General features: G+C 41.7%; 3 protein-coding genes across 8 annotated transcripts; 1 reads left to right on the top strand and 2 right to left on the bottom strand.

The window, feature by feature from the left end:
- Nucleotides 1-1419: 1419 nt before the first annotated feature.
- LOC135609775 (cytochrome b561 and DOMON domain-containing protein At3g61750-like) lies at nt 1420-7886 on the bottom strand. 3 transcript variants are annotated; one of them, XM_065103398.1, is made up of 6 exons: nt 7057-7886; nt 4665-5128; nt 3750-3901; nt 3399-3643; nt 2538-2836; nt 1420-1897 (listed from the first exon to the last, which is right to left on the bottom strand). In XM_065103398.1, exons 2-6 carry the CDS (start codon nt 5082-5084, stop codon nt 1637-1639), a joined length of 1377 nt encoding a protein of 458 aa, XP_064959470.1. In that variant the 5' UTR covers nt 5085-5128; nt 7057-7886; the 3' UTR covers nt 1420-1636. The 3 variants fall into 3 exon arrangements, with proteins under 3 accessions (XP_064959470.1, XP_064959475.1, XP_064959483.1); XM_065103403.1 differs by having other exon boundaries at nt 2538-2827; XM_065103411.1 differs by having other exon boundaries at nt 2538-2824.
- Nucleotides 7887-8676: 790 nt separating this feature from the next.
- LOC135609771 (probable pectinesterase/pectinesterase inhibitor 34) lies at nt 8677-10708 on the top strand. The gene is made up of 2 exons (XM_065103390.1): nt 8677-9769; nt 9850-10708. Exons 1-2 carry the CDS (start codon nt 8677-8679, stop codon nt 10545-10547), a joined length of 1791 nt encoding a protein of 596 aa, XP_064959462.1. The 3' UTR covers nt 10548-10708.
- LOC135584469 (uncharacterized) lies at nt 10680-15987 on the bottom strand. Of its 4 annotated transcripts, none has more exons than XM_065103427.1 (3): nt 15205-15987; nt 14145-14328; nt 10680-11386 (listed from the first exon to the last, which is right to left on the bottom strand). In XM_065103427.1, the coding sequence occupies exon 1, from the start codon at nt 15849-15851 to the stop codon at nt 15279-15281; it is 573 nt and encodes a 190-aa protein (XP_064959499.1). In that variant the 5' UTR covers nt 15852-15987; the 3' UTR covers nt 10680-11386; nt 14145-14328; nt 15205-15278. The 4 variants fall into 4 exon arrangements, with proteins under 4 accessions (XP_064959499.1, XP_064959493.1, XP_064959508.1 ...); XM_065103421.1 differs by having other exon boundaries at nt 14145-14325; XM_065103436.1 differs by having other exon boundaries at nt 14145-14281.
- Between the last annotated feature and the right edge of the window lie 430 nt (nt 15988-16417).

The raw sequence follows: 16417 nt of genomic DNA, 5'->3' as shown, positions 1-16417 counted from the left end.
CATCAAGGAACTTGCTACTCTTTTACTGGATAGGATTCTGAAATGAGTTTGAATGTTGTCTTATTTTTATCACATCTAACTTGCAGCAAAACTTCATTGTTCAAACGGATTATGTAGCAAGTTGACAACCATAACATTTCCCTTGATATACTTCAAATTAATGTTAGCTTTATTGATCCTCAACTAATAATGCAACATTTGCATGTTTGTTCCTGGATAGAGTGAGTGGCATACTGCTGTGAGACTACTAACCTATTAACATCTTGACTTCAACAGGAAAATTTAGATAGAGCATATTTGAGGTTTAAGCAGGCTATCAGTATCAGCCAATCAATTATTATGTGAGTTACAGCAGATGGTGTCTGAAGTCTGAACTAAAAATAATAATCATTATGGAGAAAGGCAAATGCAAGAATAAATGTATTGGATTCCCATAATAAGGGAATGCAGTTTCTTGCTAGCTTAGAAGCCAGCAACAAAAATTGAGAAGAGACCAAGAGAATGAGAAAGAAAAAATTAACTTGCACGGTGGGTCAGTGGAAGATTAAAAAGAATGATTGCCACTCAGTAACAAATGAGTACTTGTATTGGAATAACTAGCTATTAGAAAGAATTATGTGTTCCTATAGAAAGCTAACAAATTACTAGAGTTTGAATTCAAACAAAGATTGATTGCAAGAGCTATTAAGGACTTGTATATCTATCTTAAAATAAGTTTGGTGCAAAAAAATTCCCTAGGAGTGGTCCTCAAGATATAGATTGTAAATTTAATTTGAAAGTGGAGGCTGGTATTCATGTAATAATTATTTGCAAGTTTTGTGTTATTAGTAAGAATGTTCTAAGTTGAAAGAATCAAAATGGTTCCAAAAGATACACTCATGAAATGAGAAGTCCTTGGCATATAATCTTACCATCTACTGTGGTGGTAGGAAGAATTTTCCGGGGACCATGCAATTGTACTCCTGAATTAGCTACAAGTTCATGTGCTAAATCTACTCTGATCTATGTCAGCCAATTATGCCTCTGAACAAGATTCTCCCAAATGGTGTTAATCATCAGTAAAATGTCTCAATTGTATTACAAGTCTCATTTACTAGAGCATTACTAAACTACTTGTGAGAGAACATTTCAATGAGCTTGGGAAAGTGACACTGTTCTACTAACAGCAAGCTGAAGCTGCCATAACCATTCATGAAGGAGAGCAGCACACTTGCAGATCAATTGACACTAGAAAACATTCTGCTCTAAATAGATAAATCTATTCCGCTGCATGCTCTTGAATTTGTTTTACATGAACCTGTTTTGCTTACATAGGGCACATGCAGATCAATCAAAACTAGAAAACATTTTGCTAATTAGTAGCAGGATTAGTATACTCTTATCCTTGCTGTTCTTCACTGAAGGGGAATACGGGAAACATAAACATCTTAGCCTCATGTTCCATCTTACTAACTTTGATACAGAAGCTAAGATTTGTCAAGACATATAGAACTTTCCATAAGAATTGCAGGATGTCAAACTGAGTTGAAGCAGTTGCAGTACACAAATCCACTCACTTCTTCTCGGACATGGGAGTACCACCATCACAAGCCTCCAAGTCTCACTTTCACCTCTGCAATTTGGAGGCCATCAATGATCAAAATGCCGGTGGCTCAGTTTTCTCAGACAATCTTGACCACCACCGCATCGATTCCAGAAGAGCAACAGCTATCGAGATGATGGCTAGGATGATTCCATAACCTATTTTCCAAGAGTTACCAGCTTCTCCAACTTGAATTCCAAGAGCAATGTTGATTGCAGCAAGGAAGACGACCAAACTCCCAACCCAGTGATGGTACCAGTTCCAATGCTTCCGGATCTTGGAGCCTTTTCCAGGTCTTAGGAAAAATGCAGTTACCTGCACAGAAGAAGAAGAAGAAGGAAGAGACTCACATCAATGGAAGTACAAGTAGAAGAGCAAATAGTTTGTTTGGTATCATCAAGATGTTAATACAAACTAGTTTATTCAATTAGTTGCAACAACTCAAGGCAACATGACACCGAATAAAAGTGTGTAAGAACATGTAAACTAGGTCGACAAAACACAGGCTCGAATTCCTGTTATATAAAGAATAAATTGCATGGTCTAGAAAGTTGTTAGTCCAAAGGTCGATCATTATCCCGAATTACAGAGACAACCTAACCTGATTCGCAAATCTTGTCGCACTTTGAGAATTGTCTAACGGAGTAAATCATCTCTGATTCATTCTGTTATGGTCTACGGTGATCGACTTGTTTTGGAGTAAATAATCTCTGATTCATTCTGTTATGGTCTATGGTGATCGACTTGTTTTGTATAGGTTGCCGACCATGTATCAAGTCCTCATAGGGCATAGAATCAGCAAAGCCAAATCCATTTCTATCTAAACCATCCATTGCTCGACAGTTCGAAGGACATCATAACAATAACATCAAGATGGTAATAAGTGTCGACTTAATATGTTACTCAGATATGATATAACACACACGTTTGGAGTCATTAGATATGTAAGACTGACCTGAAGAATCCCTAGCACAAGGATAAAGATGCCAAGGCCTCTGTGTAAAGCGACATCCGAATGAAGTCTACGGTGAAGTGCAATTCCAGCAACAACACCGGCAAACCCAGCAAGAAACCCCACAAATTGAATGATGACATGAAGGTAATACCACATTGGATCCCATAGTCTACAGTATCTCGCAACAACTGCTCCCACAGGTAGCAGCACTCCCCATCCAAGTATGCCCAGTGCTCCATGATTCCTCTTCAGCTGATTAGGGTAGGAAGAAGGTTCAGCTACAGTGCCTGCTATGTAAACTGCAAGCTTGTAAGCCATCATTTTCCGGAGAAAAAGAACCAATAGAACTCAAATGAGCATGAAGTACAAACATCACACAGGTGAGTCAATGTGAATGATGTATGACAAAGTTCCAAGGCCAAAGGAATGCAAACATCTAATGCCAAGTATCAGTAGAATTCCGTTCTTCGTTCTAAAATCTTAACCTAGTTCATCTAAGGGTGAATTTCGACATCTTTGAAATTTATCGGGTGAGATTCGGCATACTCATGTAAGGTAAGTAATTAGATATACCACTACTAGAGCAATGTTTCTCTGTGTTAAATTTATAAAAATAATATTTTGAGCCCTCATCTTAGGTGTAAAAATTTGTCCGATAACGTTTTGATCCCTTAATCAAAGAGTAGGATCTCAACTCTAGACTGATATTATGATCTAAGAAGAATACCTGGTTCTATGTTGCAGCAACACAAAAACAAAAAACCATTATGGAAGTCCACTATGTTCATTCATTATAAATCAACTCGGAAAATAAATTCCACAGAAATATAACCACTGGTGTGACCGAGAAAGAAGACTCACCTACTGAAAAGTCGAATGAAACCGAAGCCTTGTCGTCATGTTCCATAAGGTAGAACTCAACTGGAGTTGCAGTTGACAAGGCGAATAGAAGTAACTGCTGAGCCATAGGAGCTGAAACATTTAGCTGAAAGGCCAAGTAGATGTTGTTCCCATAGAGAATAACTGCAGGTGCCACTCCGGTTTCTAGTAGCTGGCCCTCATCTACCATCACTTCCGAACTAGTCTGGCCACGTAAATAGAATTGCCTGGTGTCGAGGATGTTAGCTAGATTAGTCGGTAAAAACTTTAACCGATGATAACAAGGACCAAACTCAGCACTTATCATTTGCCAAAAAGAGAAAAAAAAATTGCCTGATGTTTGCTCTGCCTCCTATATCGATCCAACCCACCATCGCGCTTGCGCCGGTCATCATTCCGTCGCTTGAGAATCCGATCCCGACCCAGCCAGAAGTATATACAGCAGAGAGGATGATGCTCAAAGTGTTGTCTCTGTTCTGAGAGTACTGAAAGGGAAGAACAGCCAGAATGTTACAAGTGTGAATTGGTCATTATCGATCTGATTCATAGTGAAGTGAATACAATGTTAACAGTTTGAACGATCATTCTTGTGATGGATGTTGAATGGTGGTTCACATTTACAAGTAAAATATTTGAAGCATATTACAGACAATAAATGTTAGGAGAACTGCAACTTGCTGTAGATCAAAGGTATTTTATCTTTTCATTATTTCCACACTAGTAGGATTCCAGTTTCTCTCATTATTATTTTTTCGATAGATTGTCAGCAGAAATTGTTCCATTTAATATTATAGCATTTGAAATGAGAAACAAAAGATAAATACTTAGAATGATCAGTTTGAATTGGTCATTATCTATCTGATTTAGGAAAGAGAATACAATATTAACAGTTGGAATGATCATTCTTGTGATTGTTGTTGGATGGTGGTTGAGGTTTACAAGTAGAACATTTCAAGCATATAAGATGTGTTAGCACATTATTTCTACATTAGTTGAGGAGAAGATAGCAGATTTGTTGCCATGAAAATATAAGATGTTGAGGAGACAGATTACCACCACAACTTGAACATGAAAACATATGACCTGAACAGGTCTGATCTCTTTTATCAATCAATACATAATGAACCCTAGCAATCCCATATTTTTGCATGTGAATACACCCAAAAGAGTCGATTTTGTTTGTGATAGAAAGCTTGAAAATAGAAAGAAAGACCAAATCCAAAGGAATCCATGAGTTGATTAGTTTACCCTGAGGATGAAGTTTCTCCATACCGGCCTACAGTTGAGCTGGGAAGCATTAAAGGGAAGAGGGAGGAAGCTAAGGAAGCTTGAGCTGCAGCTATCCACTTGGGAATGGACTGTCATGGACATGGCTCCCCATGCGAGGAGCAGAGAGAGATAAGCACCACGCAGCATTTGGATTGCAGTCTGAGATTGAGGAGATTGCAGGTGGAGATGAAGGAAGAGCTCGGCAAAGACATGAAAGAAGGGAAAAGAAGGTGGAAGATGAGCTGTTGCTTGCAAGGGAAGATTGTGGGGAGGGGGGTGGGGAATGATGGCATCCGGTGGTGGACGGTGGCGGTGGTGGTGGTAGCCGGAGAACATGATTGCTCTCTCACTGCCAGATGTTTGTAGAAGAAAACTATAAATCCTATCAGTGCTCAGCATTCCAAACAAGATTATCTATCAATTTTCTTCTTCCTTTTCTTCCACTGCAGCATAAAGAATGTGATCAATCAGCAGTATTTGGTACAGTGGAATGATTCCAATTAAAGATGTTGGATTCTCTCTTTGCAGAAGTTGATTACTGCTATATTTTGTTGTCAGACTGAGCTAATCTACTCAAAACATCATTTCTTATAAATGAGCAATTAATGTGATAGAGAATAATTTCAGGTGATACGATCCGCATGAAATTGAGTCATAGTCATGTAAACATCAATTTAATAAAAAAAATATCGAAGAAACATTTTATTTATATTGCATAATTTTTTTCTGATTAAATCGATAAAAAAAAGGTTTATCGTCATAATAAAAATCTTCTCTTTTTTTTTCGTTTTATCACTAACTCCTCGTGTAGGTCAATTACAAAATAGTTATTTATTGGATGTATCAATTTTTTTATGGATAATTGTTTGTGAGTCCTCTTAGTAACTGATAAATGATCACTTATCATAATGTAATCAAAATAAAAAGTTATTGAGTGTTAGCTCATGTTAATTAGTATCTTGATCTATACATTTTAAAAATTTATGTTGAAATCCATATAGTAATGAAAGTGAAATATTTATATTCATTTATCATAATGTCATCGATTTTACCGATAGAAGAATGAAAACGATAGGGAAAAAAGTTAATTTCAACGTCCTAGTTAAGTTTTCGATGGTGGCAGATGACGATGCTGCTGGTGGCTGTTATGAATGAGGAGGGAGAGCGATGACGAAAGGTGAGATAAAGAAAGAGGACAACATTACATCTGCGTCGGCACTGATGCAATTGTCGAGCGACACCGACGTAGAGTGACAATCTAAAGCGAGTCGGACGCAACCTTCCTTTGTTGGGCCTACGACACATTCGTCCATAACACCAACCTCCTCGTGGCTCATCATGTTGGCAAGGTCACCTGTGTTGCTTGCCACTCTCTCGATGTTGGTTGTCGTGTCTCCGACACAAGTCTACAGTCGATCCACCCCCTTTTGTGCTTCCTGCAATCTCAATCTTATTACCTTCCCTGTGGCCTCCTCGCTCTCTAGCTCTTCCCTCTCCACCTCCGAGTCCATGGCGGTGTCTCGAGTGAAGAAGCCCTAGATATTCGACGAACAACCACAAAACGACGACACGGGTGATTGAGGAGAGAGTGAAGGTCATCCTACTAGGTTGGAGTTGAAGGATGGGGTTGCGGAGCAGCACTGACGTAGTTGTCAAGCGACGTCGCTCTGCATCATCTGCATTGGTATCGACGTTGTCGCTCTCCCTCAACAGCCCCTAGTAACGTTGCCATCCGCCACCACCGAAAATATAACTAAGACATTGAAATTACCTTTTTGTCTATCATTTTTGTTCTTTTGTTGATAAAAAATGATGACGTTATAGTAAATAGATCTAGATTTTAATATAAATTTTTAAAAATTTAAGAATCGAGATGCTAAAAAGGTCTAACTAAGTGGGGTAAAAGGGTAACATATAATTAGCAGCATTCTTAGCTCACAAGATGAGAATGTAATAGAAAAAAAAAAAACAAACGGTTATGTTGTTTAGAGTGTTAGCTCACTTACCTCAATTCTAATAATTGGCCGTCATAGGTAGATCATCTGTCGAGGTCGAGATGGATGGAGTCGAACAGATTCATTTATTCGTTTCCTACTATCACGACCCTCACCCATATCCACAATAATATCGAGGGAATTTATGGCTCTTTTAGAGTTCCATGAAGATTTAAAGTTCAATCCTCTCAGATTTAGTTTCTAAGCTTACAAACAAAATACGCCAATCTCCGGCAACCATTAAAAAAGAACAATGAGTTCTTGCATCCATATTTTTAATCAAACACCCAAAGAAAACACACAAAAGACTTGAGCTTATCATAGCAAAGTTTAAATTATTGGAAGAGGACTGATATATCTATAAGCTTTTAACATACCCCCCTTTCATTTGGCTATTCATGTGGCAGTGCCCACAGCATGGAGACTGTCCTCGAGGAAGACAGAACAAGCCGCATACGTTGTTGATCCCCCTCGGAGCAGGAGAGAGAGAGAGAGAGAGGGAGGTAAAGAAGAAGCAAAGGCCGTGGACCAGTAGTTGTGACCTGGTGTTTCGTAGCGTAGCCACCTCCCTCCCGAGCGTTCGACGAAATGACAATGACGATCGAGGTACCTCGAAACGATGATGAGGGTCGGGCCCCTTTCGCTCGCAGACCTGCTGCTCGTGTCCCCTTCAACTAGCTGTACGAGCTCGCTCGGGACGAAGCTACACCACGTGGTGTAGCTTGCAAGATTTGTCTTCGTATCGGAGAAAAACAAATATGAGAGTTGCGACGGGCGGGAGGCCGGGGAGAAGCCGACGCGCACAGAGAACATGGCATGTCTGCGCACCGACATCTGTGGAGCCTTTCCAAAGGTCAAAGTGACAACAAGTTGTAGTACGTATCCTTCGGTACACTGTCCTCTTACTGGTGGAGAAGCATCAGAACACTGATGAGAACAAGACCCAACTCCACCGCATCATCTAATCATCACCGGACGAATCATGTATTTACTTACGCTGCCAAAGAAAAGAGCAGAGGACGAATGAGTAGCTTCCGTGTTACCGACATGCATCACCTAAAATTCAATGAAGAACACAGCAACTGTTCATGCACTTCCACCGTAGACCGGTTGGTTTCACCGTCTCAGCTTCTTCTCTGTTCTTTCTTAATCGGAGATCAAATGGACCAACCAAAGCACTTTTCCTATCCTTCCCACTTACTCGTCGCCTATGAAGCACAGACAGGTTGAGGAACTGTTTGTTGCGTGCACTCTCTATGATCGTATCTAAGATGAATTGAGGATGCTGATGAGGCTGTTCTTCTGTTTGCTTCATCTAAAGTGATGGGGGGAAAAAGGACCGAGAGAGGAGCCTACAAGGAGTGGTAAGTCAGCGAGCACCCCGTGGGAATGCAGAGAAACAAGGTGGGCTTAGACATGGCGAGGTGACCTAATCTTCCTCCAACTCTTCTTCCCAAGAAAGGGTAACACACGATCCACAGTCTTCTCCATTACAGTCTGAGGTATGTATACACACGATAGCTTTACTCGGCACTCCGCCCACCTCGTCCCTCGATATGATGATCTCCACGGTATGCAGCACATGCTCTGTTCCCGGCCTCGGCTTTCTCGTCTTTGATCTTCCAGTTCAACGAATGCCGAACAAATACTGTAGCAGCTTCGTATCGTTCATCGATCGACTCTATCTTGTGTTTACTTTAAGGCTTAAGAAAGGTCGTGGCTCTTCTGACATGTTAAAGCACAAAAGTGAGGCTTCAAAGGCATGCATGGCTGTGGAAGCAAATGGGGATCGATCTTTGTGAAGACAATATAGCACTTGTGGCTGAGGAGAGGAGACAACCGAGTCGAGAACAGCTCATGCAGCGGCAGGACATGGACCTCTCACCAACCTTTGGCTCACCCTTATAAGCGTCGTCGCTGAGACTCGCTTCTTTCTCTGCTCCTCTCTCGCTTGTCTCTCGCCCATCTCTTCTCTTTCTTGGAAGCACATCCCAGAGATGGGATATGGCCGACTCGGCTCGTCCGAGTCAGTTCCCTCCGTTTCCGATCTCCAGCCGAGTCGCGACACGTCGGCGACTCGCAAGCGACGATTCCTGTGGCTTACCGTCGTCTTCGCCGTCTTCCTCCTCGTGGCTTCCGGCGTCTCGGTGGGGCTCGTCGTTCGTGGCCGGATGCGGTCGAACTCGCCTGCGACTCGGGCGCCGACACAGGCCATCGCCCGCGCGTGCAGCCTGACTCGGTACCCGGCTTTGTGCGTGAGCTCCCTGCTCGACTTCCCCGGCGCGCTCCAGGCCGGCGAGCGCGACCTGGTGCACATCTCCCTGAACATGACGCTCCACCGCGTGGGCGCCGCCCTCTACGGCACCTCCGCCATCGCCGGGTTCGCCATGGACAGGCTTGCCCGCGCCGCCTTCGACGACTGCATGGAGCTGCTCGAGGAATCCCTCGACCAGCTCTCCAACTCTCTCCTCGTCGTGGCCCCCCCCGCGTCGCCGTCCCAATCCTCCCAGGCCCGGATCAGGGGCGCCTCCGACGAGGACGTGCTCACCTGGCTCAGCGGCGCGCTTACCAACCAGGACACCTGCGACGAGGGCCTGCAACAGGTACAGAATCTCTACATCAAGGAGCACATGGAGAGCCACATGAAGGACCTCGCCGAGCTCGTCAGCAACTGCCTCGCCATATTTGCGGGCGTGAGCAGGAACAAGGACTTCTCCGGCGTTCCCATCCAGAACAGGAAGAGGAGGAAGCTACTGAACGCCATCGACGACGACGAATTCCCGTCATGGATGGGGAAGAAGGACAGGAGGCTGCTACAGATTCCGGCAGCGAACATCCAGGCCGACATGGTGGTTTCGAAGGATGGAAACGGCACCTACAAGTCCATCGCGGACGCTGTGCAGGCCGCGCCGGATTACAGCAGCCGCCGCATCATTATCTACATCAAGGCCGGCCGGTACGAGGAGAACATCAAGGTTGGAAGGAAGAAGACGAACCTCCTCTTCGTCGGCGATGGTAAGAACCAGACGGTCATCGCAGGATCGCGAAGCGTGTATGACAACTTCACCACCTTCCACACCGCCACCTTCGGTACGCCACTGCGTTGTGCTTTGCCATGATCGAATCGCTTCGAATCGAATTGAGCTGAGGAAGAAATTGGGTATTTGCAGCGGCGACGGCGACGGGGTTGATAATGAGGGACATGACGATCGAGAATTGGGCGGGACCGGAGAAACACCAAGCGGTGGCGCTCCGGGTGGGGGCCGACCACGCGGTGGTGTACCGCTGCAACATCATCGGGTACCAGGACACCCTGTACGTGCATTCGCAGCGGCAATTCTTCCGGGAGTGCGACATCTACGGCACCGTCGACTTCATCTTCGGCAACGCCGCCGTCGTGCTGCAGAACTGCAGCCTGTGGGCGCGGAGGCCGCTGCCGATGCAGAAGAACACCATCACGGCCCAGAACCGCAAGGACCCCAACCAGAACACCGGCATCTCCATCCACGCGTGCCAGGTGGTGGCGGCGGCAGACCTGGAGCCAGTGAAGGCCAGCTTCTCCACCTACCTGGGCCGGCCATGGAAACTCTACTCCAGGGTGGTGTACATGCTGTCCTACATGGGGGATCACATCAACCCGGCGGGCTGGCTGGAGTGGAACGGCTCCTTCGCCCTGGACACGCTCTACTACGGGGAGTACATGAACGACGGGCCGGGGTCGGCGCTGGGGATGAGGGTGGCGTGGCCCGGGTACAGGGTGATCACGCTGCCGGCGGAGGCGAGCAAGTTCACGGTGGCGCAGTTCATCTACGGCTCCTCGTGGCTGCCATCAACCGGAGTGGCCTTCTTGGCTGGCCTCGAGACGTAAATGGCCATTCCCATCGAATCCGAATCCATCCATCATTCTCCTCTGCTCTCCTAGTTCTTCGAGTTCTCAATGTCTTTTTATCTTCTGAAGAGTATGGTATAGTTTTTCTTCTTTTCTTTTGGATCTTTCAGAAAGGAAATAACTCCAACTTACTGAATTCATTAACTGTACAATGGGCAGAGTTACTCGTTCCAACTCAGCTTTCTGATCTCGACATGTCTAATCCTATGTATGATCCACCACTAGAATGTGACATGGATTACAGTAAGCTTCATCTTCCTCTTTGTAATGCTCCGAGAACAAGAACGAAATGGTCATTGTTTCCTGCTGGTTGATGGAAATGGACGAGAAGCTCGCAGGGAATCAAAGACTCGAGCGTCTGCGTCATGAGGAGGGGGGTGATGGGAATGGACGAGTGTGAGCTGCAGTCATTGGCTTGTCATGGTGTCTCGAGTGGGTGGAATCCTGACATGATTTCCTTGGCCACAACTGTTCTTAATTCCCAGTGGTCATCACATCTCTTCTCCCACTGCTCTGCTCATCCCATAGGGTGGGTAACAGGATCGTTGAGGTTCCCGTCAGAAAGGCAAAGGGCTAAAAGTAGGAGAAAGACTCGAACGAAGCTGCCATGGTTACTTGGTCTGGAAGAAGCAGGAATGCTGAACTCATTGACTAAAGGGATGAAGAAACAAGCTAGAGAGAGAGAGAGAGAGAGAGAGAGAGTGACAGAGGGCTCACATGGCGCCGCCACGTAGTTTATATCCATTGACTGCTCTCTTCTTCTATTCAACCCACTGATGGGCAGCAGCTCTTCACGGTGGGATGCAATGATGCAGCTTCTGAAATTAAAACCAGGAGACAAAGGTATCTCCTCATAATTTATATATAGATTTTTTTGACTAATATTTTATAAAAATAATTTAATTTAGTCTAATTAAATTAAAATAAGAAAGAGTCGGTGATGTAAGATAAGATTTGTCAACCTTACTAACCTAGTCAACGATAAAAATGGAATTCGATCTTTGACTTCCCTATCAAATTTAGACTAGCTAGCATCCTCCTTCCTTTATTAACTTTAATTGTAGAGAGAACCTCTATGACCGAAAATTAGAAACTAATTACAACTGTTAAACAATTTTTTAATAAAAATATAAAACTATATATATATATATATATATATATATATTGATAAAATGAAATAATTTTATAAAATATTTACCATATATAGAGATTCTATGTGAGGTGGGATGGAGAGGACCTCAATGATTAGTAGGGGAAATGTTGCCCCCAAAAAGAAAAAAAAGAAAAAAAAAAAAAAGCCAAGGACAAAGAACCAGAAAAAAAAGGACATAAATATATTGGAGGAGAGTGACCATGTTGCTTCAATAATTCTAAGTGGATACAGGTATGGATCTTGATTGTGACATGATTTGGTTTTAGCTTCAGTTGAGTGGGAGCAGGAGATATAAATAAAATAAGTAGCAGTTTTGACTCTTCTTTGATTTTGTTGACTCGGAATTTTAGATGGAGACTAGAATTTTGAGTTATGTAATTGTAATTGGAGTTACATCAGAGAAAATGAAAAAGGAATGAAAAATAATAATAATAATAATGTGTGTGTGTGTGTGTTGGGATGTCTTTAATTATTGACAACTTTTGACATGAAATATCAAAAAAAAAAAAAGTAGTCATCAACCTCCTCTTATTTAATTCTTTCTAACAAATAATAAATTTAGAAGCTATAAATGGAAATCTAGTTTTATTTCACAGAAAAGGAGAGATAATTTTTTATAAAAAAAACAACAATATTTGGTGGTGTTTGAGCTTACTAGGATAAGAAAAATATTTTAGAAGGTTAAATTTCATCCATAAAGGACCCCTAAATTTAAGAGGTTGGTGACCAGTTTTTAGGGTAATGAAATCCAGGCCTCTCTTTTTTTCTCACAAGAAACCATCATTTTCTTATAATTTAATTTGTTCCATCCAAGATTAGGTAGTTCACATCTAAATCCAATCAATATTTAGGACTTCCTATGTCGTTCCCTTGGGCTCATGTCATTTAAATTATTCACAAGTTAATCAGTGCATGATGGATAAGAAAGATGAATCATTATGAGTTTCTTGATGTCCTACATGGAGACTGTCATCAGCAGTGCCAAGTTTACCAATAAATATCCGATCTGTAGTGGATAGTCCACTATTACAGAGTATCCACAAGTGTTTTATAAGAAACCTGCAGGATCAAACATGTACAATTCAAATTACATTCTACCATCTAATCTCAAGCTAAGGGCAACTTTTATTTCATATACAGTATTCTTTGTTTCTCAAGATAAAATGAGTTATCCTTTATTGTCTAGTATTGTCTGCTGCAAAAAAAAAAAAAAAAAAACTATTCTAGAGTAATATCTTTTATTGTACTTTGATTTTTTCAAGGAATCAATCTTTCAGGACTAAATATGATCTCAGATATCCTAATTTGGGAGCTAAGGCTGGGTATCATCTGATAAAATCAACATTAAATGTCAGTTCTTTGAGCTACAAGAAATTGCCTGTTCTACCATCAACCCTAGTCATCCTTGGCTCTTAATAAAGTCTTGGCTTTTTCATTCTTCCACACCAATATTAGAATAAATATGGCTTTATCAACTCCTAAACTAATTGTAATTTGTCAATCATTTAAATGATTAATCAAACTTCAGTATGTAGGTTTTCCATCGTATACTGGGGCCAGTGTTTTGCTAGTGATGTGGGTAAGGCTTTCTCATAATTTTGAGCTCTAGCAGTGTCAAAGAGGGGGACTGATATCATAAATTCCTGTCAATATCATTAATAATGTCAAAATACAAAAAAAAAAAAAATGGTGACAAAAGGCCTGTTGGGTAATTTTTATTTACTACATATGTATGATGATGCAAGAAAAAAAATTCTAAAGTTTGAATCTGTCAAGCTAGAAGTTTTATTTCAAAGCGAAAAATAATAACTAATGAATCTATCAGATAATTCATAACCAGATTGTCCATTTTCTTGATTTAGTGGAATAAGATAACATCCGAGTGCTGAACAAATGATGTCTTAATTCTGAAAAGGGACATGCAGCTTATGAATGACTTATTTTTCAACCTAACACTGCTGTTTAATACCATAAAAATTTAACATGACTTATAAGAATAATAAGTATATTATTATTAATTTATGTTTATATATTTTATGTTAGTGATTGAAGCTTAAGGAATTTAATGAGTTAGCATTGATGAGAAACTCAAATAGGAAAAGATCATTTGTGGATAAGACCAGAGGGTACGTAAGTCATCATTTAATTAAATCTCAAAGTTATCATGGTGGGACTTAATTTAGATTATGTTAAATCTTGACAAGAACATCAAATCTTTAATTGGGAGAGATTGTAACACTTTAATCAAAAACTTAAATTGATTTATAAGATATGATGAGTTTACTATAGATAACTTATGCTTTAATATTTTAAATAAATAATTCATGCTAAAACAAAGTCAATGAATCAATTAATTCAAGCTAAAACAAAATTAATGAATCAATAATCTTATCAGGATCCGATGTATTCGGAGTTGATAATACCTCAAGTTGAGAAAGGTGGCAACCTGGAGCTGAAGCAAAAGAGTCCATGAAGGTGGTGGTGCCACCCATATACCCAAAGCATTCTTCATGGTATCAACTGCCCCACGAGCCATCTTCATCATCCTCCCTACAGGATGCTGCATGAGCCCCCCGAGTGAGCCACCATGTCCATCATCTCATCCTACTTCATATCACAGTACATATATATCCAAACAAAAGCAACCCTAAGAAAAATTGAGTGATGATAGAGAGATTAAAGGTTTCATATCACAGTACACATATATCCAGCTAATCTAATGCCAAACACGCTAGACATCAAGACAACAACTGATAGGGAGCTAGCATATATATATATACATACACACACTTTCATACTCATCGAGTTATTAGATCAGATTCGATGGTAATAAATAAATAATATTTAAAACTAACCATGACAGACTATTCAAATACGAAAAAACTATTCAATGATGGGGCTAGAATAGAGAATGTTATCCCATCAAATGGAGAATCACAATTTGTAGTCCTGTACTTATAGGAATCCACCAAATTCATGATGATTGATACCAAAAAAAGATAAGGATAATTACGTTCCTACAATCAACATCAACCAGTTTGGAGTTAAATAGATATATAAATACATAAAATATACTGAATAATATTTAATATCATTTAAATTTTAAATAACAGTCAAATGATAATCATTTGATAAAGAATAATGACATATATATATATATAATTTTCTCTATCAAAAAACAACATAAGACAATAACAAAAAAGTGGTCTGGGAAAAAAACAAGTATTTCTACAATTGAATAGAAAGCACAAACAGATCTCTCACTCAGCTGATATAGTAAACCGATATATCCATCAAAAACACAACCATCTCCGTTACAAACTACATCTGCAAACCCAACACACAAACCGTTATATATTATATATAACGGTGAGTAAAACCAAAACGTTTTTTTGGGGGGAAAAATTAGAAATTAAGATGACAAAATACCGTTAGGGTAAATTAACAATAATGTACAGCATGACGAACGAGAGGAACTATTACCTGCTTCTTCCTCTCTTGTTTTGTTCGCTCAATTCTCGTGCAATTTTCCGCTCATTTAATTGGGGCCGGATCGATCAGCACCGGAACCCTAGAACCGAACCGTCGGCGGCGGAGATCCCGACGCGGCAGCCGGCGGTGGCCTGGACGTGGTGCGTGAAGAAACGCAGCACTCGGACCCGGCCCTTGACGCTCATCCTCGAGTCGACCTCGACGGCGCCCGCGGCACCGGGGGGCAGCGCGGCGGCAGCGGCCAGTGGGAGCGCGTCGACGGGGAAGGAGGCGGCCATGTGCTGGGTGCGGCCGCCGGCGATCTGCCCCGCCGGAATGAACATGAACCCCACCTGGTTTCCGGCGTAGACGAGCTGGAGGGTGCTGTCGTAGTGGGAGAAGGCGGCGCGGTTGGGGTTGCGGACGGCGGCGTACTGGTTGAAGGTGAAGCGGAGGGTGCCGTTGGCGGCGGCGAAGCCGGGGAGCTGGAAGGCCGACACACGGATCTCGGGGTCGCGGGGGCGGAACAGGATGAAGAGGGCGACGGTAGCGGCGACGAGGAGGAGGAGAAGGAAGGCCGTCGCCAGGAGGCAAGAGGCCAGGTTCGTCCGTCCGCCGCCGCCGCTGCCGCGGTGGTGGAAGTCGGGCGATCTGGCCATGAGGAGCAGTGCCAAATTAGGGTAATACTCGGTACGCTTTCCCCTCTCCTTCTTTACTCGATCTCCTCCTCTTTATTACGCTTCTGTTACTCAACTTCACATTACGTTTTTCTCTGCTCCGAATATGATATGTAAAGGTGAGAGTGTGAGAGGAAGCGAGGAAGGCAAAGGAAGGGCGGCGGAGCAAGTGAGATGCTCTTAGCACGTGCTATGCTCGTGCTAATTATCAGATCCGGATTTTGATCTGATCAATTCTCGGATCTCAGGTATTTTAGATATTATTTTATTATTAAAATATTAAAATGCAATAAGTTTGTAATTATGAAATGTCTCTTTATTATAGAATAAATTAAAGAAATTTGATGATAAAAAAAAATAAAATTTCAAACTTCAATAATACAGATAATAAATAAAAAAATTAAAAAAAATCGATTGATTGCTAAAAAAGCATGATGAAAAATAAAAATAATGGTAATGAATGATGAAGATAAACAAAAAAAATGAAGGAATAAAAGACAATGACAAGAAAATAGTAATAAAAATGATCCAATTAATAATGATATGGT

The sequence above is a fragment of the Musa acuminata genome, chromosome BXJ1-2, assembly GCF_036884655.1.
Source record: "Musa acuminata AAA Group cultivar baxijiao chromosome BXJ1-2, Cavendish_Baxijiao_AAA, whole genome shotgun sequence".
In the NCBI taxonomy this organism is placed as follows: Eukaryota; Viridiplantae; Streptophyta; class Magnoliopsida; order Zingiberales; family Musaceae; genus Musa; species Musa acuminata.
Note: the sequence above shows the minus strand (reverse complement) of the source record. Positions and strands in the feature narration are given on the sequence as shown.